Consider the following 26,108-nt stretch of genomic DNA (forward strand, 5'->3'; position numbering starts at 1 on the left):
AGCCTTGGATGGTTCGTTAGGGGCATTGTTGGCACAACATAATGAGCATGGGAAAGAAAATGCCTTGTATTACTTGAGTCGTACTTTGGTTGGGGCAGAGGTCAATTACTCCCCTATCGAAAAGACATGTCTTGCCTTGGTGTTCGCCTTGCAAAAACTAAAGCACTATGTCTTGGAACACGAAGTCAAGTTGATATCAAGAGCAGACCCCTTGAAATATATACTTTCACGGCCCATACTTTCAGGGAAAATTGCAAAGTGGGCTGTAATTCTCCAACAATTCGCAATTGAATATGTTCCCCAAAGAGCTGTAAAGGGGCAGGCTCTAGCAGATTTTTTGGCAGCACATCCTATACCTAATGACTCACCTCTAGTAACTGATTTACCAGATTAAGAGGTTATGCAAGTAGAAATTCAGAAAGGATGAGAGATGTATTTTGATGGAGCTTCAAGGAGTCCAGATGGCAAAAAGCAAGAAAATCCTAAAAAACAATAAAGCTGGAATTGGAATTGTGTTTGTGACTCCAGACAATGCTATAATCACCCATTCTTTCGCCTTAAGTGAAGGATGCTCCAATAATGAGGCAGAATATGAAGGTGTAATTGCTGGATTAGAATTGGCATTACAAATTCCTATTGAAGAACTCTCAATTTATAGAGATTCGGAACTGGTGGTAAAGCAACTCCATGGAGAATACATTGTTAAGAAAACAAGTCTCATCCCGTATCATGAAAGGGCTGATCAATTGCTTTCGCAATTCAGAAAAACACATATTTTCCATGTGAAGAGAAGAACAAATGCTCGAGCTGATTCACTTGCAAGTTTGGCTGCATCACTCACCCTACCAGATAGCAAAACAATTACTATCACGGTAGGTGAAAGAAGGGTGTTACAACCTTTAAAAGAGGTTTCTGACTTGGTTCCAATCTTGGTTGTCACCACGAAAGGAGAAAACGAGGAGGATTGGCGGGAACCATTCATAACTTACCTCCAACATGGTAGGCTACCTGAAGATAAAGTAAAAAGAATTGAAGTGAGACACAGGGCTACCAAATTCGTCCTATGGAAAGATGGAACGTTATACAAAAGGTCTTTGGATGGAATGTTCATGCGGTGTATAGCCAAGGAGCGTATTCAAGAAGTAATGGCAGAAATACATGCAGGTGTATGTGGGGCACACCAAAGTGGTCCTAAATTACATATGCAGCTAAAACGGTTGGGATACTATTGGCCGACTATGATTGCAGATTGCATAAATTATGCTCGAAGATGCCAAGTCTGCCAATTCCATGGGAACTTTCTCCACCAACCCCCAGAGCCTTTACATTTAACAACTTGTTCTTGGCCATTTGTAGCATGGGGTATGGACATTATTGGTCCTTTTGTACCTCCATCTTCAGCAGGATATCGATACATCCTAGCTGCAACTGACTATTTTTCAAAATGGGCAGAGGCTGTGGCTTTAAAGGATATAAAAAGCACAGTTGTCTCCGAGTTCATCCGAACCCATATCATTTACAGGTTTGGGAGTCCAGAAAGTATCATCATGGATAATGGACAGCCATTCAGGAGTGATGCTTTGAACAAGTTATTTGCCAAGTACAAAATCAAAAACAACCATTCATCAAGATATCATGCACCTGCCAATGGTTTGGCAGAAGCTTTCAACAAGACATTGTGCAAAATTCTTAAGAAGATGGTGGATAAGAACAAAAAAGCTTGGCACGAAAAGTTACAAGAAGCTTTGTGGGCTTATCGAACTTCGCACAGAACTCCTACTCAAGCAACCCCTTATTCGTTGGTTTTTGGAGGAGAAGCAGTGTTACCACTTGAGGTTCAAATACCATCATTACGAGTGGCAATACAAGAGTCCTTAACAGAAGATGAAAGTGCAAGAGTGAGGTTGGCTGAGCTGGAGACCCTGGATGAAAGAAGGTTGTATGCTCAACAGAACTTGGAAATCTACCAACAAAGGATGGCAAATGCATTCAATAAAAGAGTGAGGCTTCGTTCCTTTAAAAAGGGAGACTTGGTACTAATGGTTAGAACACCCATAGTAGTCTCACGAAGAACCAAAGGAAAGCTTGAGCCCAAATGGGAAGGACCTTATGTGATTGAGAAGGTTTATTCTAATGGGGCCTATTTGTTGATAATGATGGATGGTGACAGAATCATTCCCCCAACCAATGCAAGGTTCTTGAAGAGATATTACCCTTAAGAAAGCCTGCTAGGTTGAAAACCCGAAAGGGCGGCCTAGGCAAAAGTTAAGGCAAAAAAAAAAAAAAAAAAAAATATCCCACCGACATCTAAAGTGGTAAAACATTGGATACTCCTAGCCCGCAAGAGTATAAACTGTGTACGGCCAAACAAAAGTCAAACCCCACCAACGGTATTGTATGTGGTTAAACTGCTAAAATACCTCACCGAAATCTAAGGTGATAAAACATTGGATACTCCTGGCCCGCAAGAGTATAAACTGTGTACGGCCAAAATAAGATAAATCAATGTATTGTATTGAGAAATTTCATATAAACAAATAAATCTATTGTGTACGGCTAAAATAAGACAAATCAATGTATTGTATTGAGAAATTTCATATAACAAATAAATCTATCGTTGAGCGAAATTTCATAAATACATCATGTTCGAATGAATAAAAAAAATAAAAGTGCATTCATTCATTAAGAGAAGCCTTAGTCCTTTCAAAAGCACGTTCCACAACACTGTGTTGTCCATTCTTCTTCTTGTGTTGGATCAAAACATTCAGAGCAGTTTGCACGTCTTCTTCTGATTTAGAAACACTCTCGGAAGCTTGTGCAAAATCACACATAAAGGATGCATGTTCCACTTGGGTGGATGACAATTCCTCTTCAAGTTGTTTGAGTAACTCTTTGGTTTGAATAATCCTTTGATTAAGACCCGCAATGTGCTCATCCGACTTGATAATTGAAGCAGACAACTGTTCATGTTCACCAGAAACTTTGTCGAAATGAAGCTTGTTCTCATAATATTGGGCCTCAAATTCTGCAGTAGACAAGTTTGAAGAATCTGCAAGTTGGGTTTTCAAAGCAAAGCACCCAAGGAATATCTTCACCTTCTCATAAAAGGAGATGAAGTCTACACCCAAACTCTTCAAAATCATGAAAACGTTGTTTGCTACAGCAATCATGCCATTAACATCCGTCATTGATTGGAGAGAAATAGTAAGACCTTTCTGAATATGGGTGGCTGCTTCGTTAGAGAAAGTTCCCAAAAGAAGGTTAGATGGAGCAAAGGGTGCTTCAAGTTTGTCAAATAATTTGTTAACCCCATTTGCTTCAAGTAAGTCTGCAAGAATTTGGGCCTCTTCCGAGGTATCAGAAGTAATTTCGTCTGTCTCTTCCAATGTGTCAGAAGTATTTTCTGTGAAAATAGAAGGAGATACTCAATGAAAACGTAGAAGGTAAAAACAATATATATATATAGATGAATGAAGTATACCTTTGTGTACGGCTTGAAGAGACTTAAGTGGAGGAGACAAGTTGTGATTCCCACAAGTGGACCATGGATTTTGTAATGTGGCATGATCTAAAGAGAAAAGAGTTCCTTGAGTATCTACACATGATGAAATAAAATGAGGTACAAGGAATGAATAAGAATACCCTTAAAGGTAGCCAATGGCATATGCGAGGCAGCTGGGGAAGTCTGAGGCGCAGTGCCTAAGAAAATGAAAGGTATTAAAAAAAAAAAAAAAAAAAAAAAATTATACCTTTCTCTAATAACTTGGATGACTCGTTCGAAGGAGAAGAAAAAGCTACATTTGCTTAAGGCGATTTACTCATCTTAGTCAATGTGCCATCTAAAAGAGGGGTGTAGTCATAAAACTCATCTTCACTCTCGCTACTTCCATTGAGAGAACAATCAAAAGATTTGGTAGGAGAAGGAATTTCAACACTCTTAATGCGAATATGACCCAAGGCAGTTAATTCATACCCATCTCCCTCAAAGAGTTCTTGAATCATATTCTCATCTTTATCTTCAAGAAAAGAGTACAAGTATGTGCGAAATTGATCCATTGGGGTTTTGGTCGCTACGGTGGGTTGGGAAGTTCCTGTACAATCACTGATAGACAGTCTCTGGAAAAAGCTTTGCGAGACAAGCAAATTGAGGGCTAAAATCTACTTGCTCAAAGCTAAATCTCATTTTAAATTGAGAATTACACATATCCTCGAAAAGATGAAGGAGATTTGAAACCGAGTAACTAGACCGAGAAGGAGCAATAAGTGGTCAACTATTATCCATTCTCTGAGGTGATGATGCTTCCAGAGCAATAGGTGAAGATGATGACCTAGCTCTAGAGTAAGAAGGATTCTTCGTCTTTCGGTCTTTAATTGGCATATCTAGTTTTCTCTTGCGTGAAGATTTCGGCTGGGAATGAGTAACATATTGGAGCACAGTAAAGGAAGTTCCCAACCACCAATTGGCATAAGGCATGGTTACGTAAGAAGTAGTCGGGAGCCTGGTAACTCCAATGAGACTTTTGTACCGCAGCATAGCATATGGCGCCAGTTGTAATAAAATTTAGACCACTCAGAGGGCTACCGACAAGATACATTAAGATACATTAAGCGGTATAGGGCATGCTTGAGCAAACCCAAATTGACGACCGTATCGGTTAGGGGAGTACGGTTCAGAAATGAAATTAAATCCCATAAGATATCCAAGGTGGAAAGGTGATATCCTTTCAGAGTCGACCAGAATGCCTGAAGGTTCACTTTCATGAGTAAGAGCCCTAAACTGACACTCCGTACGATAAGTTAGGAGAGAGTCCACAAATGGAAATTTATCAGTAAAAAACTGGGCAGCCGATTGGTTTCCAATAAACCCAAGATATGGCATGAAATGAATATCAAGAATCGGACAAATCGACTGAGGATCCCCATGAGAGTAAGTCTTGACAAAATATAGTGAAATCCATCCAAAAAGGTAATGTAAAGGACCCTGAATATTTTCCTTCCCAGGTGAAGATGATGATGCCATTTTGCCAAGACAATGATAGAGGTATGCAAGGACGGGGATGGCCAGGCTAAATAAGGTTCCACCTGCCATTTTGGTGGCTACATGAAAGGTCGTCGGACGAATTTCCCCGGAAGAGTGAGGAAAGACAAATCCGCTAAGCCAGCTCGCCAAAAAACCAAAAAGATACACATCATCAGGGATTCTGTCTTTTCGTTGAAAACCACTAATCGAAGTTGGGGATTCGTCAATGAATTTGAAAGTCCAGTGGTTAAACTTCTTGGATTGAAACGAGCTGGCATAAATGTTGAAAAGCCCACGGCACGCCTTGGATGTCTGGGACGAATATAAAATGTCATTGGAGGGGGTGAACTCTTCATAAAACTCGCCATGGATAGGAAGCCCGCTAATGCGATGAAGGTCCCATAAAGAGATCCCAAGTTCGCCGTAAATGGTGTGGAAAGTGTTGGTGTCGGGTGACCCTCGCTCTAAGAATCCTTTGAGGAGGGAGACATTCCTGGCATAAGCAAATTGGGATACATAGATTGCAGCATAAATCCCACACTTCTTCAAAATAGGGGCAAATGTGGAAAGAACGTCATTCAACCAAAAAATCCATGTAGGGGATTGCAAATGGGTAGAAATGCCACGGACATTAAAGGAATTATCCCACTTTAGTTTTTCATGCTTCATTCTCTTAGGAAGAGTATTAAATTCGGAGCAGTGAAGGTCTTCAGAAAATGGACGAAGGATTGAGACAGGGAATGAACCAATTGATTTGGAGTGCCCTTTCTCGAGAATCTCGCAGCAGTTTCGAATTCCTGTATAGATCAAGTCTTCGGAAGCCGTATGTAAAGGGATGTAGGGGTCCAACTCCGCAGGTGACAATAAAGCAGTGATAGGTTTGTGCCGAATTATTTTCGGACCAGATTTATCCAATACATTCCTCTCGTCACGTCGAAGATATTCAAGTGTCTTTTCCATGCTTCCTAAAAAAAAAATAAAAAAAAAAAGAGGTTAGTGAAGGCAAAATGTCATAATATAAAGAAATTGACGAAAGCCCCTTGCCAAGGTTTCAAGCCGTTGAGGTGACGGCCACATTCACTGCCAAGGTTTCAAGCCGTTGGGGTGACGGACACAATCACTGCCAAGGACTCAAGCCGTTGGGGTGACGGACACATCACTGCCAAGGATTCAAGCCGTTGGGGTGACGGACATATCACTGCCAAGGATTCAAGCCATTAGGGTGAAGGACACATCACTGCCAAGGATTCAAGCCGTTGGGGTGAAGGACACATCACTGCCAAGGACTCAAGCCGTTGGGGTGACGGACACATGCACTGCCAAGGATTCAAGCCATTGGGGTGACGGACACATCACTGCCAAGGATTCAAGCCGTTGGGTTGAGGGACACATCACTGCCAAGGATTCAACCCATTGGGGTGAAGGACACATTCACTGCTAAGGATTCAAGCCGTTGGGGTGACGGACACATTCACTGCCAAGAATTCAACCCATTGGGGTGAAGGACACAATCACTGCCAAGGATTCAACCCATTGGGGTGAAGGACACATTCACTGCCAAGAATTCAACCCATTGGGGTGAAGGACACAATCACTGCCAAGGATTCAAGCCGTTGGGGTGACGGACACATTCACTGCCAAGGATTCAAGCCGTTGGGGTGGCGGACACAATCACTGCCAAGGATTCAACCCATTGGGGTGAAGGACACAATCACTGCCAAGGTTTCAAGCCATTGGGGTGAAAGACCCAATCACTGCCAAGGATTCAAGCCGTTGGGGTGACGGACACAATCACTGCCAAGGATTCAAGCCATTGGGGTGAAGGACAGAATCACTGCCAAGGTTTCAAGCCATTGGGGTGAAAGACACAATCACTGCCAAGGTTTCAAGCCATTGGGGTGACGGACACATTCACTGCCAAGGATTCAACCCATTGGGGTGAAGGACACAATCACTGCCAAGGATTTAAGCCATTGGGGTGAAAGGACACAATCACTGCCAATGATTCAAACCACTCATTGCCATTAGGCTAGAAGGGGCAATGATACCTTCAAACAAACTCTGACGCCTTGCGTGTCGCCTACAAAAGAGATAAAAAGACATGAAATAATTGTTAACCAAAAAAAAAAGAAATTAGTCATCGTGATTCGTACAATTAAAATTCACTTGCAAGGCTGAAATTTTTTAAAAAAAAAAAAAAAAAAAAAAAATTGGCCAATGGTACAAAGGGCTGCTATTAATACAAAATAAAATGAAAGGTAGCAAGCTTAAAAAAAAAAAAAAAAAAAATATATATATATATATATATATATTTAGTAAACAGTTTGAAACTTTGTTTGGCCTATTTAGATTCATGGTCTACAAAAAAAGGGTTTAAAAAGAAAAACCTGCTAAACAGTTTGAAAAAAAAAATGAAGCTAGTGTGGGAATAAAAAAAGCAACATGTGTTGGTTTGTTCTTCAAAGAAACAAAAAAAGGGGGCCTTTGTGAAAAGGACTTTGTTTGGCCCATTTAGATTCATGGTCTAAAAAAAAAAAAGCAGGAAAAGTCTTTGTTTAGGCTCAAGTTTTTTTAAAAAAAAAAATAGCAGCAGCAATACATAGTAATCAAACTGTGACAAAAAGGCAGCAGGTTATACACAGGGTTCATATGGGTTATAAAAAGGTTCATGGAGAAGAAAAATTCTACTGGAAGGTAAAAAAAAAAGAAGAGAGAGCGGAGTAAACTGTGACAAAAAATACACAAGGTTCATAAAAGGTTCATGGAAATTTTCATGGGTTATAAAAAGGTAAAAAAGAAGAGAGAGCAGAGTAAACTGTGACAATAAAATACACAAGGTTCATAAAAGGTTTGTGGAAATTTTCATGGGTTATAAAAAGGTTCATGGAGAAGAAAATTTCTGCTGGAAGGTAAAAAAAAAAGAGAGCAGATTAAACTGTGAAAAAAAAAAGGGTCTTTGGGCTAGAAAAAAAAATCTGCTAGAAAGGCAGCAGGTTTTTTTGTTCAAGTAAAAATAAAAGAGGCTACAGCTTTTGTTATGAAATAAGGCAGTAGGTTATTCATCCTTTCAAGAAAGGTCTTTGTTGGGACTGCTTGGGACTTAGGGTCTAGTAAAATTTTTGGAAGGGCCTGTCACATGGTGATATACATGCTAAAAACAATATTTTATGGAGAAGAAAGCATACCTAATTTAAAGGAGTTTGAAGAGATTCTTTTGTGTCTTCTTTAAAGTATAAGAAGAACAACTTTTGTTGGAAAAAAATAAGAAAAATAATGGCTGGAAAGTTGCTGGAAATTTTCTAGAAAACAAAAAATCTGCTGGGAGAAACAAAATCTGCAGGAAAAAAAAGGGGGGCTGCAGGAAAAAAATATATGAATAGGTGTTATATAAAGCAAAAAATTCTTGCTTAAGAAAGGAGGTAGTGTTCTTTTAAAATACTTCAAACAAGCAAGAGTTTAGGTAGGATTTGAAATACTAAGTAAGAGTTTGTATAGGATTAGAAATCCTACCAATGCCAATCCATCCTATTCCATTTAGACAAATTCCTAAAATATATATATATATATATATATATATATGTTGTAAAAAAAAAATCCTAAAAAAATAATAAGTGGCAAGTTGGAGGCCCACAAAAGAAAAGGCCCAATTAAAAATGATAGCCCAGAAAAATCCATGATGGCCTAGAAAAAAAAATCTCCTGTAAAAAATGGTGGCAAGTTGGAGGCCCACAAAAGAAAATGCCCATTTAAAAATGGTGGCCTAGAAAAGGAAAGGTCCATGATGGCCTAAAAAAAAAAAAAAATCTGCTGTAAAAATGGTGGCAAATTGGAGGCCCACAAAAGAAAAGGCCCAATTAAAAAATAGTGGCCTAGAAAAGGAAAGGTCCATGATGGTCTAGAAAAATCCATGGCCTAGAAAAGGAAAGGTCCATGATGGCCTAGAAAAAAATCTGCTGTAAAAAATGCTAGCAAGTTGGAAGCCCACAAAAGAAAAGACCCAATTAAAAATAGTGGCCTAGAAAAGGAAAGGTCTATGATGGTCTAGAAAAATCCATGATGGCCTAAAAAAAAAAAAAATGGTGGCAAGTTGGAGGTCCACAAAAGAAAAGACCCAATAAAAAAATGGTGGCCTAGAAGAGGAAAGATTCATGATGGCCTAAAAAAAAAATCTCTACTACAAAAAAAATGGTGGCAAATTGGAGGCCCACAAAAGGAAATGCCCAATTAAATCTTGGACCTTACTCATGACCCTTCAAAAAAATAAAAATAAATAAAAAAAAAAGTCAAGTCCATAAGAAGGACCCATGCAACAAAAGTAAAAGGGCCCATGAAAAAAGAGCCGTCAACCCAAAAAAAAAAAAGGGGGGGCAGGGACCAAAACAAAGAAATAATCCCATCAAAGACCTAAAGACCATCCAGATAAAAGTGCCAAATCGTCGTGACTCGCACAGTTAAGAAAATTCACTTGTGCAAGTCACGAGGGGCATTTGTTGGCACATAAATTTTAACTAAATTTATGACACGTATGGAGTCTATGATAGGAAGGTTGTAGGTAATCACTTCCTAAAAAAAAAAGATCAATATGATCCGTTGAAATACATAAATAAAACGACGTTGCATCTCAACAACGTTATTCAAGATACTCAAGTGACACGTGGAGCCTACGAAAGATGACACCTGTAGAGCCTACAGCAAGGACACCACACAGGATGAAACCCCAAAAGATCAATCCGGTTAATCAGATAGACGATTAATCAGATAGCTCTATTATTCAAAATTCAAATAGGCGTTATCATTCAATTTGAAATTCAAATTGAAGATGAAGCATTCCTATCACCTGATGGCCCTCTATAAATATGAGGACCATCACACAAGACTGGGGGATCGAAAAAAATCAGAAGTGAAAAGATCAGAGAGGGAGAGAAAAAGAAATTGAGAGCTAAACAATTCGTTACAAGAAAAATGGAATTTGGAGGTTTTTGGTCACTTGGAGGATCAAAAGGCGAAAGTTGTTTATGCATTGAAGGTGTTGGATGAGAGGGAAGGTGCTGGGGTGTTGTCTGCAGCAGATATGTCTATCCGGGAGGAGGTTCGTAAGGAATTTGGCCATCTTGCTCGCATGGAGGAGATCAGTTTTCGTCAGAAGTCTAGATGTTTGTGGTTAAAGGATGGGGATCGAAATACAAAGTTTTTCCACCGTATGGCAAATGCTCATCGTCGGGTCAATCAAATAGGGCGAATTCGAGTGAATGGGGTGGAATATTCAACTTTCAAGGGTGTCAAGGACAGTATTGTGGGTTATTATAAGCATTTGTTTCGGAATGTAGGAGAATGGTGGAGGCCGGGTCTGGATTGGGTAATTTTTTTTTGTCATTTCGGAGGCAGACTGTACGTCATTGGAGAGGCCATTTTCTGAAGAGGAAGTGTTTGCGGCATTGCATAGTATGTCTGGAGATAAGGCTCCTGGTCCAGATGAGTTTACTATTTCCGTTTTCCAACACTGTTGGGGGGTGGTTAAGACAGAGGTGATGGCTATGTTCGATCAGTTTCATCAAACAGGTGAATTTGAGAAGAGCCTTAATGCTACATTTCTTGCTCTGATTCCAAAAAAGGGTGGGGCAGAGGATATTTGAGATTTTCATCCTATTAGTCTTTTGGGCAGTGTGTATAAGCTGTTAGCTAAGGTTTTGGCGAATCGGTTGCGAGTAGTCCTAGATGAGGTGGTTTCGGATTCTCAAAATGCTTTTGTGGGAGGTAGGCAAATTTTGGACGCGGTGCTTGTGGCAAATGAGTGTGTGGATTCGCATTTGCGTCAGGGGAAACCGGGGTTAATCTGTAAATTAGATATCGAAAAGGCTTATGATAATGTCAATTGGCAGTTTTTGATGTACATGTTGGAGAGGCTGGGTTTTGGGAAAAGATGGCGGCGTTGGGTTTTGTTTTGTATTTCTACGGTGCGGATGTCGGTGTTGGTTAATGGGTCTCCAGAAGGTTTCTTTCCGACTCAACGAGGATTGCGGCAGGGTGATCCTTTATCTCCTTTGTTATTCATTTTGGTTATGGAGGCTTTGGGGTGTTTGTTGGCTAGAGCGGTGCAAGAAAGTTTGTTGAAAGGGTTTAAGGTCGAGGTGGTTCCAGGGGTGGTGGAGGTGTCTCATTTGTTTTATGCAGATGATGCGCTCGTTTTCTGTGATGCGAAGGAGAAGCATATTGGGTACTCGAGATGTGTGCTTTTGTATTTTGAGGTAGTTTCTGGGCTACGGGTGAATTTAGCAAAGTCAGAATTGATCCCGGTGGGGGAGGTGGCGAGATCTGCGATTTTGGCCGCTATCCTAGGGTGTAAAGTGGTCTCGCTGCCTGTTACATATTTGGGCCTGCCTTTGGGGGCTTCTTTTAAGTCCAATCGAGTATGGGATGGAATCGTGGATAGGGTGCAACGGCGGTTGGCAAGATGGAAGCGGCAGTATTTGTCAAAGGGTGGTCGGCTTGTATTGATTAAAGTGTTTTAGCAAGCATTCCGGCTTATTTTATGTCTGTTCACGTGATTCCGGTGTCAGTAGCAAGGCGGATTAAGCAGCTACAACGGCACTTTTTGTGGGGTGGTGGGGGTGAGGGTGCTCATCATCATTTACTATCATGGGATCAGGTCTGCCTGCCTAAGGAGAGTGGGGGTTTGGGGGTTCGGAGGTTGGTCTTGTTCAATTTGGCTTTGTTGGGGAAGTGGTTGTGGCGTTTTGTAGAGGAAAGGGAGCGGCTTTGGAGAAGGGTGGTGGTTGCTAAGTTTGGTTTGGGTAGGGGGGAGTGGTGTTCCAGTACGGTGGGTCTTTCTCATGGTTGTGGTGTGTGGAAAGGGATTTGGTTAGGTCGGGAGGCTTTTTGGAGAAGGGTGCGGTTGAAAGTTGGTGTGGGGGATCGGGTTCGTTTTTGGAGGGATAGATGGTGTGGTGATTTGTCTTTGGAGTTTAAATTCCCTTTGATCTTTGCTATTGCAGCTGATTTGGAGGTGTTGGTTGCTGCTGTCAAGTTTGGGGAGGGGCAATCGACGGTGTGGAATGTGCAATTGCGTCGCAATGTTCAGGATTTGGAGCAAGATCAGTTGGTGGAACTTTTGGATTTTTTATATGGATCGAACTTTGTGAGGGAAGGTCAGGACTCTTTGGTTTGGGATTGTCCTAGATCCAAAGATATTTTTACGGTGTCTTCTTTTTATGGAAGGCTTGTTCAGGATGGATTTGCACAGGATGTTGCTAGGGTTTATCCCTGGAGTGGTGTTTGGTTGTCGGGTTCGCCTTCAAAGGTTGCCTTTTTTGTTTGGTCAGCAAGTTTGGGTGGTGTCTTGACCATTGATAATTTGATTCATCAGGGGCATATTTTGGTCAATTGGTGTTGTTTGTGTGGTAGGGCAGCAGAATCAGTTGACCATTTGCTTATGCTTTGCCCGGTCTCGTCTCGCCTTTGGATGCTTATGATTGCAGTTTTTGGTTTAGTTTGGGTTCAATCAGGTTCGGTGCTCACAGTTGTGCAAAGTTGGGCAGGAGGGCGGGTAGGACGACGACGTCGGAAGGCTTGGCTTCTTGCGGCGCACTGTTTAATGTGGATAATTTGGTTGGAGCGTAATAGGCGGGTGTTTCATGGAGTGGCTCACTCCATTTCTTGGTTAGAGAGACGGCTTCTTATAGTTTTGTATAGCTGGGTAGATCCAGATGTGTTGGCTTTTGTAGATTTTGTAGAGGATTTGACTTGTTAATTTGGTCGAGGTTTCGGGGCCTCTTTTGTATTTCTTGCATCTTCTTGATACTTTCTTAATAAAGTTTGGTTATTTATCAAAAAAGAAGTTCAAGTTTAATCATGTATGTCCAATTTTATGAAACTCATGCATAAACTTAAATGCATCATGTGCACACATATTTACCTAAACAATCCACCAATGAGAAAATAAAATGTACTTGTGTCAAGGACATATACATATTAGAAGACAAGTGGTTGTGTCTTTGTCCATTTTGCATTCAGCGTATTTAAGGTTGAGCCAAGCTCAGGTAGGGTTTGTCCTAGATCATTTCAATCAAGGTTTGAATCACCAATTGTTCATCCAACTTCAGAAATTTTTCTGGAAATATATAATGAACATGAAAATATAGCATCACAGAATCATGAGTGCAATTCATCTAGTAAATTGTGTGCAAGATGAGGGGAGAGAGGGTGATAGAAACTCACAAGAATTTTGATGCTTCCCACTCTGTAAATATGCGGCTAAAGGCTCTGCATATGTGAGGCATTGTATAACCGAATTGAGAAAACAAGTATTTCCAAGATTTTCCAGTCCTGCACCCTGTAAGTTATGCATACCATCCTCATAGTTAAGCAAACCGATAACTTCAAACCAAGTCAACATTCAACAAAGTTCAAACTAACAAAAAGTAAATGTAAATATACAATTATATAAATAATCAAACACCTACAAATTAATAATGTAATGCCTGATTATACAAATAAGCCAAATCAAACTAAATAAAGATAGCAAAATCACAATAAACCCTTGAAAAAAATTAAAATATAACACAAACTAAAGCATCCATCAACCAAAGCCTAATCTATAAGCAAATCCAATAATTAGAGAAAGAATTTTAAAGAAAAATAATCTAATTGAAAAACTAGCAAGCTACCCAATCCCAACAAACAAACAAAAAACCTGAAAAAGTATACAAAGGCAATACAAACAGCGAAAAATGTATAGAAATTAACAACAAACTAAACCAATCAAAATCTAGAACAAAGTGCAAAAGACTGTTAAACCAAATATGGAACAATACAAAGCAGAAATTACCAAAAACACAACACACATATATATCAACTGAGCAACTACTCACAATTCTCCGAAAAGTAATCTCCAAACTGAGCTCAGGATCCAACCAAACATCCAAAAACTCCGACCCATCTGGTTTCTTCCCAGCCAGACCCGATTGACCACTGCCCTGGCCCGACGCACCGAGCCTCCGTGGATCCGAGATAGTAGTTGGGTTCAGAGTCTCCAACCGAAACCCTCCGCTGCCATTGCTAAACCCAGAGAATGGCTTCTTCGCTGGGTGGAAATCGACTTTTCTGCTGAACAGAGATTCGATTGACGGCGGAGCCGGAGGGTCCGATGACTCATCTGGGTGTGAATTGGGTGTGATCAGAGTTTCAGCCATCACAAGAGTGGTCTCTGCAATTGAGTACAAGAGAGATCTTCAGATTTTGTACCCAAAAAACCCCTCTCTCTCTCTCTCTATAGCATGCAACAGCTTGTTTCTCTCCCTACAAGCATCTGTATCTAGCTCTCTTTCTCTCTCTAAAACCAGAGGCTTGGTTTGGGCTTTCGGTGACACAGACGAGAGAGGATCCTATTAGTGATATCCTATTATAATAAAAAATAAAAAATAAAAATAAATAAATAACTCTTTTATTTATTTTTTTAAATAAATTAATACATCTTTAATAATAATTATTTTTTTTAAAATAAATGTGATTAATTTATGTTGTTATCTATCTATCTATGGCCATGTTTGATTGAGGGTTTGGAAGGGTGGATTGGATTAACGATCCGTGGAACTTACCAAACCCTTATTTGGATGCAACATAATGTGATAGGATTAATAGTGAAGGGAGTTTAGTAATCCCCCTCTGTAGGGGAATTAGCTTGGGTGAATTTTAAGTGGGATAGGAAAATAGTAAGGAGATTGAGTCTATTTTATATAAAAAAAAATATTTTTTAATTTATTTTTTTTTTACCAAATGCTCCTATTTGTTTTAATTTTTTTTAATATAGAAATAATTTATTTATTTATTTTATATAAAAATAATTTAACAATCTCATCACTAACCATCTCCCACACTATTATCAAAACAAACACACTTTTACTTAATCCCCTCACTAACAATCCACACATTAACAATCTCTTCACTAACAATCATTTTACTAATAATCTCATCCAACCTAATCCGCCAAACAAACGTGGCCTATATGTCCAGTGTGATGCACAGACTATTTTTTTCTTTAAAATAACATTTTATGTTATAATATATTTGTTATAAAAGAATAATTTTAATTTACAATTAAAGTGTGATTCTAATTATTTATTATGATAATTTTAGTCTTATCATTTTGAATACTTATTTATAATAATTTTAGTTAAATTATTTACTTATTTTTATAATTTTAATTTTATCATGCTATAAAAATTTAATTATTATATAATGATTTTATATGCTATTTATTAAATTATATAGTAGTAAATTCAACACTCATTTTGATATTAAAAAGAATTGATAACATAAAACTAAATTCTAATTATTTAATTTTCTTTTATATTCACTAGTGGTTAGACACGTGCTAACACGTCCCAAATTTTAATTACTTAGAAATATTATCAAAATCTTTAAATTAGGTCTTTTTTTTTTTTTTTTACAAACATCCATTATCCTTGAGTAATAGAAATACAATAATACATGTTCTCTTTCTCAATGAATATTTCAAAGACAACAATACATGTCAATCCTGTATTGTGCTACAAATAAATAAATACAAATACAAAATCCATTTCCTTTACATCGACTATTAAGTTATACAAAGGGACTCAAGAACTCCATAAATCTTCAATCAAATAATCCAAACTTTCTTCCTGTAAAAAGATAAAACAACAACGGGGTGAGCACTAATGCCCAGTAGGAATCTCATAGTTCTAAATCAATGGCTAACACACAGATAGAAATGATCATGCATGCAAGGTGATACTATATAGTAGGGTGACATTTTATAATTCCAAATTATCATAAGTAAAGTACAATTTTCTCAAAAACTATTTAAACACTTTTAAGAAAAACCTTCAGCCATTAAAAACCATCCATTTACTTTAGAAAACCATAGATCCTTGTGAAACAAACATATTTAAGAAACAACATCATTTAAAGGTTATTAAATAATTCCCAAAATATTTCTTATTTAGTTCCCATTTTTAATATCCCTCTTTTCTTTTCATTCTTCTTTCTACTCACTATTTTAATTTAGAACACCATACTTCAAGTTCAAGTTCCTTTATTTAATTACAGAACAACACTTATAATTTACTTTTGTTACCACAACTACTTCATTAAGTTTACCATTATAGTCTATAATCCTCATACCCATGTTTGGTGTCAATTCTTTACAAATAATGTCTATCCACATTTCCTCTTTAAACCAAATTACACATCAATATGCAATTTCACAAATTCATCACAAGTCACAAATAACATCATCAACTCAACACACTTCTCAACACACATCTCAACACAATCCACCTTTTGCCGACTTACTACGGCGGGATAGCGGGCAACCAATTCATAACACTTTCCACCTTTCGCCGGCTACTATACGGCGGGAAGTGAACTCTTAAAAACCATTTTCTCAAAAGCCATTTTCTTCCAAAAACCATATTTTCCCAAAAACCATATTTTTCTAAAAACCATTTTTTAACTTTTTAAAACCATCCCCCACATTTGCCGGCTACTATACGGCGGGATGTGAGCACCCAAAACATTTTCGAAAACCATCCGTTTTTCCACTTTTGCTAGCTACAATACGACAGGACTGTGTGGACACCTAAAAATCATTTTTCCACTTTCGCCGGCTACTATACGGCGGGACTGTGTGGACACCCAAAAACATTTTTCCACATTCGTCTAGCGATAAGCCTAGATAGGGCAATTGGGCACCTTTAATCCAAAACCACCCCCACATTTTCCGGCTACTATACGGCGGGACGTGGGCCCCCAAAAACCTTTTTCTTCAATTTTTAAAATCATTTTCAACTCCTCGCGCGGGTACCAGCACAACACCACCCAACACAACTCAACCCAACCCAAACTCAATAAACCCAACACAACTCAACTCAACACAATTCACATGATTCAAACACAATTCATCATAGTTCAACACCATTCAATTCAACATTATCCAACACGACATAATTCAACAAAATTCAACATCACTTAGTTCAACAACACTATTTGCAATTCAACATAATTCAAGATAAATTCTTAAATCCCATTGCAACATTCCATAACCAAGTATATGTCATCCATATCATTAATAAATCATTTTCTCCATTCTTCCTTTCACATTATAGCATGATTTACAATGTTCATAATAAGAGTTCAATCACTAATTTTTAACATAATTTTGAAACATCTCCAAAATCCAATTAAACTTGTACGTATATAATTCAACCTACCAATTTCATGATTCTACTTTCAATTTGGGCAAAATCATTAATTATCATAATGAATCAACTTAGGGTTTTCAAGAAAAATTAAGATTTTCAACAAAAATTCAACCTTCTTAAACCACCACTTTTAATTCCAATTTCCCTCTTGATTATACACCTAAGGTTCATAATCCACCATATTAATCCAACCATTGAACCCCCAATACTTCAAACCCTAAACCTCCAAATCTCATGATGTACACTATATGCTAAAAAATGTGGGTTTCATATGTATATAATCAAAATACCACAATTCTATCTATTTATGGAAGCATTGAAGAAGAACTAGGACCCATACCTCAAGAATCAAGCAAGAGAACGAAGCTTTGATGAGAATCCTTCGCAAATCTGAGTTCTAATCGGTTGAAAAAGCTGAGCTTCAAGCCTTCTTCACTTTTTGGTGGAAGATCTTGATCAATCCAAAGGGAAATGAGAGGCATTTGAGGTCAAAGACCTACGGTTTTCGGACCTAGGTGAGAGGGATGAAGAGAGGAGATGAAAAGTGTGAAGAATGATCTAGAAATGTGTCTTTAAACTTGCTAAATTCGCGCGGTCCGCTCGAGCATCTCTTTTCTCGCTCAAGCGTACCTGCTTCCAACACAGATTTCAAAACTTTAAACATGTATAACTCTCTCATCTGGACTCCGTTTTAGGTCGTTCTTATGTCCAAATTGAAGCCCCGGAAACAAGCTTTCCACTGGTTCTAGCCTTATATCAAAATTCAAAATGTGGAAAAAGAAAAAGGTAAAAGAGTGACAACTGCTCGTAGGCAAATTATTCAAATTAAACTTTTTGGTCCAATCTTGCTTTACCATCATGTTACCACCTCAATTAACACCCCAAAATAATATAAGAAGGTTCCGTATACATTAATAAAAATGCCAAGGGCAAACTCACTTTTCACGCTCGAGCGTCGCTTCCCACGCTCGAGCACGCACAGACCAACAAGGTCGTCCGCTCGAGCGACCACTCCCACGCTCGTGCGGGAATTCACAACTCTCAGAATTTCGGACTGCCTGCAAAAATGCTGGAAACCTCTCAAGTCCGCTCAAGAGTCAACTCCCCCACTCGAGCAGAGGGAAAAATTTCAAATCGTTACACGTGCGTTGTACGTGGTACATGATTTTTCATCAACTATTAATATTATAATTATACATGTCTTTTAAATTGACATGTGATATGCATATAAAGTATGGAGACTCATATTTTTCCATTTCTTCCCAAAATGCCCTACTTTTGTGTTTTAATTACAAACTTACTGTACGGGGAGGAAATAATTCTCCTCGTTTAATCCTGTTGACCAAGTCCACGCTCCTCCATACGACGTCGCTTTGTCACCTGAAAACACAAACGTGAGCTAGCCGGCGGGTGTGTGCCGGAAACCTCTCCGATGCCTAAGTCAGTAAGCTTGACAAATAGACAAAGCTCTAAGTTCTCAGAGAGAATGTGTTCAATTACCTCCTCCAAGGTGATGTTTATGGGCTTTTATAAGTTTCCCGTGGCACAATCCTGGTAGGACTTGTATTTCTCCATGCAGAGTCCTCCTAGGATTCATCCTCCAAAGGATAATGCTTATCCTTTTACACCATCCCCCACTGCTTAAACCAAGTGGGATGGTTTTCTCTTCGGCCGAATTACCACATGACCGAAATAACATTGGCTATGCCGAACCATAGAATGGACCATACTAACCGTAGTTCGGTTCTTCTTGCCACACCATATATTGGTTCTCCCATACATGAACCGTGGTACGTTTGAACCGCTCTACCAAGTAATAACATTCCGACCGATCTGACCGGAATAACTTATAACCGGACTATCTCTGAGATCGGTTTAAATAGAAGCCACCCCGGACCGGAGTAGCTTTACATCCCTGAGCCGAAGTAACTTTTACTTCTCCCAGCCGGAATAACTACGCTTCTCCTGGGCCGAAGTAACACTGCTCTCCTGGGCCGGAGTATCCTTTACGGCCTTCTTACTTAGTCCTTCGCGTCTTGGGCCTCAAAGCCCAATTTGCAGCTCGGCCTAATTTTTCCCCAAAAATTACCCTCTCAATTGCCCCTTAATTCCATCTGCATAGCATGATTGGGATTACTAAGTGTCCAGCCGAGCTAGATGTTCTCAAGTTTTTCTAGCCGAACTAGAACATCGTTTAAGCCTATCCAGCCGAGCTAACCCTACTCCGGGCTCTGTTTGTCCGGTCAAAACGTCTTTTCAATCGTGACTGTAACGCTTCCCATTCCGTATACACGTGGCATGCTCCCATTCGCCGAAGGCAGCTGTCAACGCCGTCTTCGTATTTCGCAATTTTTTGTACAATTCCCGCCTCTTTTTGCCGCCTTTTTCTCTCCCTTCTTTCACAAAACAACCTTTCTACTCTTGGATCATTCACTTATACTTTTCATATTCTTCGTCTTCTCCCTGCGTGCTCTAGCTGTTCTTCCGTTCGTACTCGAAGAAGCTGTGGTTTTGCTACCATTCTTCCTTCTTTGCCTTTGTTTCCCCCTGGTAAGTTCTGAGAAAACTTGTTTTTTTGCTTTCTTCGTTTCTGTTTTCTCTATCTTGGTGAAGCATGCTTGTGTATTTCTTGTTTTTGCTTCTGCACTTTCATGAAAAAATCATAGAACTTGTACGTGTATGAACTGTTATGTAGAGAAACCAATCTTGGATCCAAAATCACATAGCAACCGAACTAGGATACTGTTTGTGTTATGTATATAGATTTAGGAAATAACCGGACTAGAACTTGTAGGAATGTCAGTAGTTTCTTCTGACCCACTCTAGCCAAGATAAGATCACCGAACAAGCTTGCACTTACCGAACTAGGTACTTCGGTCTATAACCGAGCTAAGATTTTGGGGCCAAGCCGGCTTTCTTAGTTCTTAAACCGAACTCAGAAAGCCGCCCCTAGGGGCTTAACCGAAGTAACTTTCCTCATACTGCAACCGATTTAGGCCTTGGGACTAAACCAACTTTCTTAGTTTTTTAGACCGAACCCAGAAAGCTGCCCCTAGACGTTAAACCGGTCTAAACTGCTCAAAACCGAGCTAAGAAACCTTCTGATGAGCCGAGGTAGAACCAGCCCACTAAGCCGAAGTAGGATTTGTATATCTTGCTTATAATTTGTAGCGCGGTCCAACGATCTGTGCTTAATCCCTTTGTTTTCTACCTTGCAGACTTAGGTTGCCCAGGCATTCCTGCGTGTGCTCAACCGAGCTACTGAGCCTAATTTTTGTACCGAAATAATTTATTCATAAATTATACAACAAATGGGTAAGTATAGATATTTAGTCGAAACCCATGGTGGCATGGCCGAATTTAGGCAAGATTACCAGATTCCTGATGATGTCCAACTGGTGTTGGCCAAGAAAGATGCTACTCCCTGGGACAATGAAGGCTTCGTCCCTTTTACTCTTCAATCCATAATAGAAACCGGACTACGGTTTCCTGTCCAACCGCTAATCTGTGAATTTCTTAGACAGACTAGGTTATGCCCCACCCAACTGTCCACCAATACATACCGTATTATAATGGGAATAGCCGCATTAAACCACCAAACCGGACTAAATCTTGGCCTTGCCGAAATATTCCATCAGTATTCCATCGGCTCGAAGAATGCTGGGTGGGTCTATTACCTTAGGATTCGCCGCCGCCGAGAGAAGATAATTAAGCACACACCGAACAAAGACCTTAATGATGATGACTTCTTCTGGGTCTCTGGGAATTTTGAGGATTTTCAAGCCCAAATTCCTGGCCGACCTATAAATTGGAAAATGGGAGAGCCTGGTAATTTTACTTCGGTCTTCTACTTTGTATGTTATCTCGGTTGTTTAGTCTATTAGCCGAACTAACACTTCTCTTTTTTGCAGATTTCGCCCATCTCCATTCCTTGTATAGCTATCCCAACCTCGGAGTTTTGCGAGCCGCATTTCGGATTAAAGAAAGAGGTTGGGCCAAGCTTCTAAATTTTGAGCCGACCTATCGCTACAGCGGTCGCCGAAAAGCAAGGGTGACTGACTTCCTTATTGAAGAAGCACCTGAACCGGACCCAACTTTGCCCGAAATAAGACTTGTCCCACTAACCGCTAAAGAAGAGATGGCGAAGAGGAGCAGAGTCAGGGCCCTTCTCACTGAAACAACTAGGCCCGAAATAACGCCTCCCAGTCAATCGCAGCCTGCGGTTGTGGCCCTCCCATCTCAACAGCCATCCTCTTCCCGCCGAACCAAACGTGCCCGAACTACCGAAACCGAACAAGTTCTGGTTGACGAAGAACCTGCTATTCAGCCGAGCTTACCACCAAGCCCCCAACCGGAGTCTTCCGACCGAACCATCGGCAGCTGGGCACCAAAACTTACTTTCAAAGACCGAGACATTCTAGACACAGACTCGGTTGTTGCTGAGAAAGACCACCTGTTGGCCATCAATCTGGCCAGGAGTGTGTGTCTGCCCAAAGACATGGAGCATCATCAAAAGCAGTTAACCACCGAGCTGAAGTCCATCCGATCTGCGACTAAGTCCATGATTCTGGTTAGTGACTTCGGTTGCTTTTCTGTTTATGTTTCTTTTTCTTTTCAACTCTTTCTTCGGTTAAAGGGAAGTTGTTTGCTTTGTCAGGCTATTCAGAAAAACCAAATCACCCACAGGAAAGTACTGGAGCTGAGGAAAGTGACTAGGCAAGCAGCGGCCGAGGCAGAGGCGAAATCGGCCGAACTGGAAGACGCCAGAAAGGAACTGGCCGAACTCCGAGGTGAGGTCGGCCGACTGACCGGAATGGTTAGTTCGGCCGAAGCTGAAAAACAAAAGACTGCCATAGTTCTGAAGGACAAGTACTTGCGCGAGTTGTTAAAACTTGAAAGAAAGAAGGATGCCGAAATAAAGGAGAAGGTAAAAGAGGCTGACAAGCAGGGCTTCAAGAGGGCAGAGGATGCTTACGCCCAACAATGCAATGCTGCCAAGGATCTTTTCTTTAAGTGCGGCTGGAGGGGAGCCGTTGAGAAGCTCGGTCATGATCCTCAGACCGAGGTTTTCAACCCTCCAGCCTACTTTATACCGAACTCCCTGCTGGAATACGCCAATACGATGCAGCAGCAATTCCTTGAGGACTCAGGCTCAGATGAAGACTCTGCCACTGAGGATACCCCGGTTGTGAATGTGGACCAGGTAGTTCGGTCGGAGCCCATGGTGGAAGATCTAACTGTTGATCGACCAAGTGAAACCGTGGTTCCGGCCGAAACCACTCTTCCGCCTGAGAACGTCCTCGCGCCCGAAACCGGTCTTCAGGTCGACGCCGATGCTGCCTTTGACGCCGAAATCGAAGATCTTTTTGCTTGATTTTGTACTTTTTGTTTTTCTTTGTAACCGAACTAAGCCCCCTTGTAATGACTTCTCTGAATGAAAATTTTACGCAACTCATATTCCGGTTGTGATATGTATGCCTGTGCTTTGTAATGTCTTCACTTACTTCAACTGTTATTTCGGTTTTGGCTTTCTAAACTATGCTTGCCAGCCAACCACTCCTTAGCCGATATACTTACTTCGGCTGAGGAGTACACAGTGTTTGGTTACTTCGGCTGAAGAGTAACAAGAGTTTTATTTATTCCAGTCAACCACTCTTCAGCCTTGCACTTACTTCGGCTGAAGAGTAACAAGTGTTGGTTTATTCCAGCCAACCACTCTTCAGCCTTGCACTTACTTCGGCTGAAGAGTAGCAAGTGTTGGTTTATTCCAGCCAACCACTCTTCAGCCTTGCACTTACTTCGGCTGAAGAGTAACAAGTGTTGGTTTATTCCAGCCAACCACTCTTCAGCCTTGCACTTACTTCGGCTGAAGAGTAACAGGAGTTGGTTTATTCCAGCCAACCACTCTTCAGCCTTGCACTTACTTCGGCTGAAGAGTAACAAGTGTTGGTTTATTCCAGCCAACCACTCTTCAGCCTTACACTTACTTCGGCTGAAGAGTAACAGGAGTTGGTTTATTCCAGCCAACCACTCTTCAGCCTTGCACTTACTTCGGCTGAAGAGTAACAGGAGTTGATTTATTCCAGCCAACCACTCTTCAGCCTTGCACTTACTTCGGCTGAAGAGTAACAAGTGTTGGTTTATTCCAGCCAACCACTCTTCAGCCTTGCACTTACTTCGGCTGAAGAGTAACAAGTGTTGGTTTATTCCAGCCAACCGTTGAAGTTAGTTTTTTCAGCTAACTTATAGTATTTGGTTATTCCGACCAAATGCCCTGCAGCCTGGATCCTTATCCTGGGCTTAGGAAGGGTGTTGGTTTAATCCAGCCAACCTCTGAGTTAGTTTTTCTAGCTAACTCAGAATAGAATGCTTGCAATACACCTAGTCTTTAAAGCTAACTTTTACGAAGAATAATTTGTGCTAAAAAGAATTGCTCATTTTATTGAAGGAAGAGAAAATTACATATGTTTGAAAAAAGAAAAGCTAAAAGTAAAATAACTTGAGATTGGCCGTATTCCATGGCCTAGGGATTGCCTTGCCATCCTTGTCTTCTAGGTGGTATGCCCCTTTGCCTGCTAACCCAACCACCTTATAAGGACCTTCCCAATTTGGGCCTAACTTGCCGTCTCCTGGGATCAAGGTGTTTCCCATTACTTTGCGTAGTACCCAATCCCCAATCTTGAATTGTCTTGGATGCACCTTTTTGCTGTATTTTCTGATTAACTCTCGTTGGTATGAGGCGATGTGGACTAGCGCTCTTTCTCTTCTTTCTTCTGCCAGGTTGAGTTCTAGGGCTATGGCTTCTCCATTTAGGTCTGGATCAAAATTTTCGCTTCGAATTGTGGGGAGGCCAACTTCTAGTGGGATCACTGCCTCCATTCCATAGGCTAAGGAGAATGGTGTTTCTCCTGTTGAGCGCCGAGGTGTGGTGCGGTAAGCCCATAAAACATGAGGAAGTTCATCTGCCCACTTGCCTTTCGCTTTCTCTAGCCTTTTCTTTAGTCCATCCAAGACGACTTTATTTGATGCTTCTGCTTGCCCATTCGCTTGAGGATATGCCGGTGTAGAATTGTAGAACTCTATCTTGTACTCTTCACAAAAGCTTCTAAAAATTCTGCCGTCGAACTGAGTGCCATTGTCTGAGATCAGGGCTTTTGGAATGCCAAACCGAGTGATAATATTCTGCCAAACAAACTTCTTCACATCTTTTTCTTTGATTGACGCCAATGCTTCTGCTTCCACCCACTTTGTGAAGTAGTCTGTCGCTGCGAGAAAGAATTTTCTGCCCCCGGGTGCTGTTGGAAGTGGTCCTACTATGTCCAAGCCCCACATTGCGAAAGGCCATGGGCTAGTTAAGGGTAGGAGTTCTCTTGCTGGTTGATGTATTTGGTGCGCGAATTTCTGGCATTTTTCACACTTCTTCACATATTTCTCTGAGTCTGCTTGCATATATGGCCACCAATATCCTTGCAAAATAGCCCTGTAAGCGAGCGACCTTCCCCCTTGATGACTTCCACATACCCCTTCGTGTATTTCGAACAGGAATGCTTCTACTTTGTTGGGATGAACGCACTTGAGGTAAGGCCCAGAGAATGACTTCTTGTATAATGCCAAAAACGGAGATAGCCAGAATCGCTGCGACTTTGCCCTTATTTTGTTGGCTTCTTTTTTCTCTTCTGGTAGGATGCCGTCTTTCAGGAACAGGATGATGGGATCCATCCAAGAAGGGCCTAATTCTGTGCAACATACTCCTTCCGCTTCGGGGTCTTCTATGCTTGGTCTAGGTAAGAAGTCGATGAGGAATGGATGAGGGATTGATGTATCTGCCATTGAGGCCAGGCCTGCTAGCTCGTCCGCTCGGCTGTTTTCCTCCCTGCCAATTTGTTCTATCCTTACCACATCAAACTTCTTGATCTCTGTTCTGACTAACTCTTGGTACTTGACCATTCTGTCGTCCTTCGCTTCGTATTCGCCAGAAATTTGGTTTACCACCAGCAGAGAGTCACTGTATACCATTAGTTCGGCTGCTTTCATGAAGTGTGCTGACTTGAGTCCTGCGATAAGCGCCTCATACTCCGCTTCATTGTTGGATGCTGGGAAGCCAAGGTTGATTGCTTGCTCTATAACCAGACCGTCTGGAGAGATGAGGACTATGCCAAGCCCTGCGCCATGTCGGTTGGATGCTCCATCCACAAAGAGCTTCCACATCTCTCCAACGAATAATTTCCAGCAAGTGGAAGGATCAGATGATGCCGTGAGGTCTAGAATGGTGTTTTCTTCAAGGTCCATGTTGGCTATCTGTCCTTCGTCCTCTGTTTGAACTGTTGGTGAGCCTTTGTTTGTCTCTTCCTTGCTGTTCTTAGTATGGTCTGCCTTGGTGCTTGATTGACTACCTTCTACTAGGGGTTGCGCTATTCCGGCGTCAACTTCCGTCCCTAGTTCGGTTGTGTCAGTCAGGTCGACTGGGCAGATATGATGACTTCCAGGAGTAAACTCTGCGATGAAGTCTGCCAAAGATTGGGCTTTTATTGCTGTCTTGGGTTGGAACTTGATGTCGAATTGTCCCAACTCTACTGCCCACTTCAAAATTCGCCCACTAAAGTTCGCCTTTTCAAATAGAGCTTTAAGTGGAAAGGCTGTGAGGACGACTATGGTGTGGGCGTGAAAGTAGTGCGCCAATTTTCTGGATGCCATCATTAATGCTAAAGCGAGTTTCTCCAAGGGCAAGTACCTTGTTTCGGCTCCCAATAATGTCTTGCTGACATAAAAGATGGGCAAGTGTTGTATTCCTTCTGCACGAACCAACACTGCGCTGACTGCGTGCTGAGAGACTGCCAGGTACAAAAAGA

At 40.8% G+C, this 26,108-nt stretch overlaps 1 protein-coding gene across 3 annotated transcripts; it reads right to left on the minus strand.

Annotated features, from left to right (window-relative positions):
* Window positions 1–2,563: 2,563 nt before the first annotated feature.
* LOC114292438 (uncharacterized) lies at window positions 2,564–14,415 on the minus strand. Of its 3 annotated transcripts, XM_082924847.1 has the most exons (5): window positions 13,888–14,415; window positions 13,235–13,349; window positions 3,643–3,699; window positions 3,482–3,568; window positions 2,564–3,403 (listed from the first exon to the last, which is right to left on the minus strand). In XM_082924847.1, the coding sequence occupies exons 1-5, from the start codon at window positions 14,206–14,208 to the stop codon at window positions 2,676–2,678; spliced, it is 1,308 nt and encodes a 435-aa protein (XP_082780973.1). In that variant the 5' UTR covers window positions 14,209–14,415; the 3' UTR covers window positions 2,564–2,675. The 3 variants fall into 3 exon arrangements, with proteins under 3 accessions (XP_082780973.1, XP_082780975.1, XP_082780974.1); XM_082924849.1 differs by lacking the exon at window positions 3,643–3,699; XM_082924848.1 differs by lacking the exon at window positions 3,643–3,699 and having other exon boundaries at window positions 3,482–3,595.
* Between the last annotated feature and the right edge of the window lie 11,693 nt (window positions 14,416–26,108).

Source organism: Camellia sinensis, chromosome 4 (genome assembly GCF_055761805.1).
Source record: "Camellia sinensis isolate YWXY chromosome 4, ASM5576180v1, whole genome shotgun sequence".
NCBI lineage: Eukaryota > Viridiplantae > Streptophyta > Magnoliopsida > Ericales > Theaceae > Camellia > Camellia sinensis.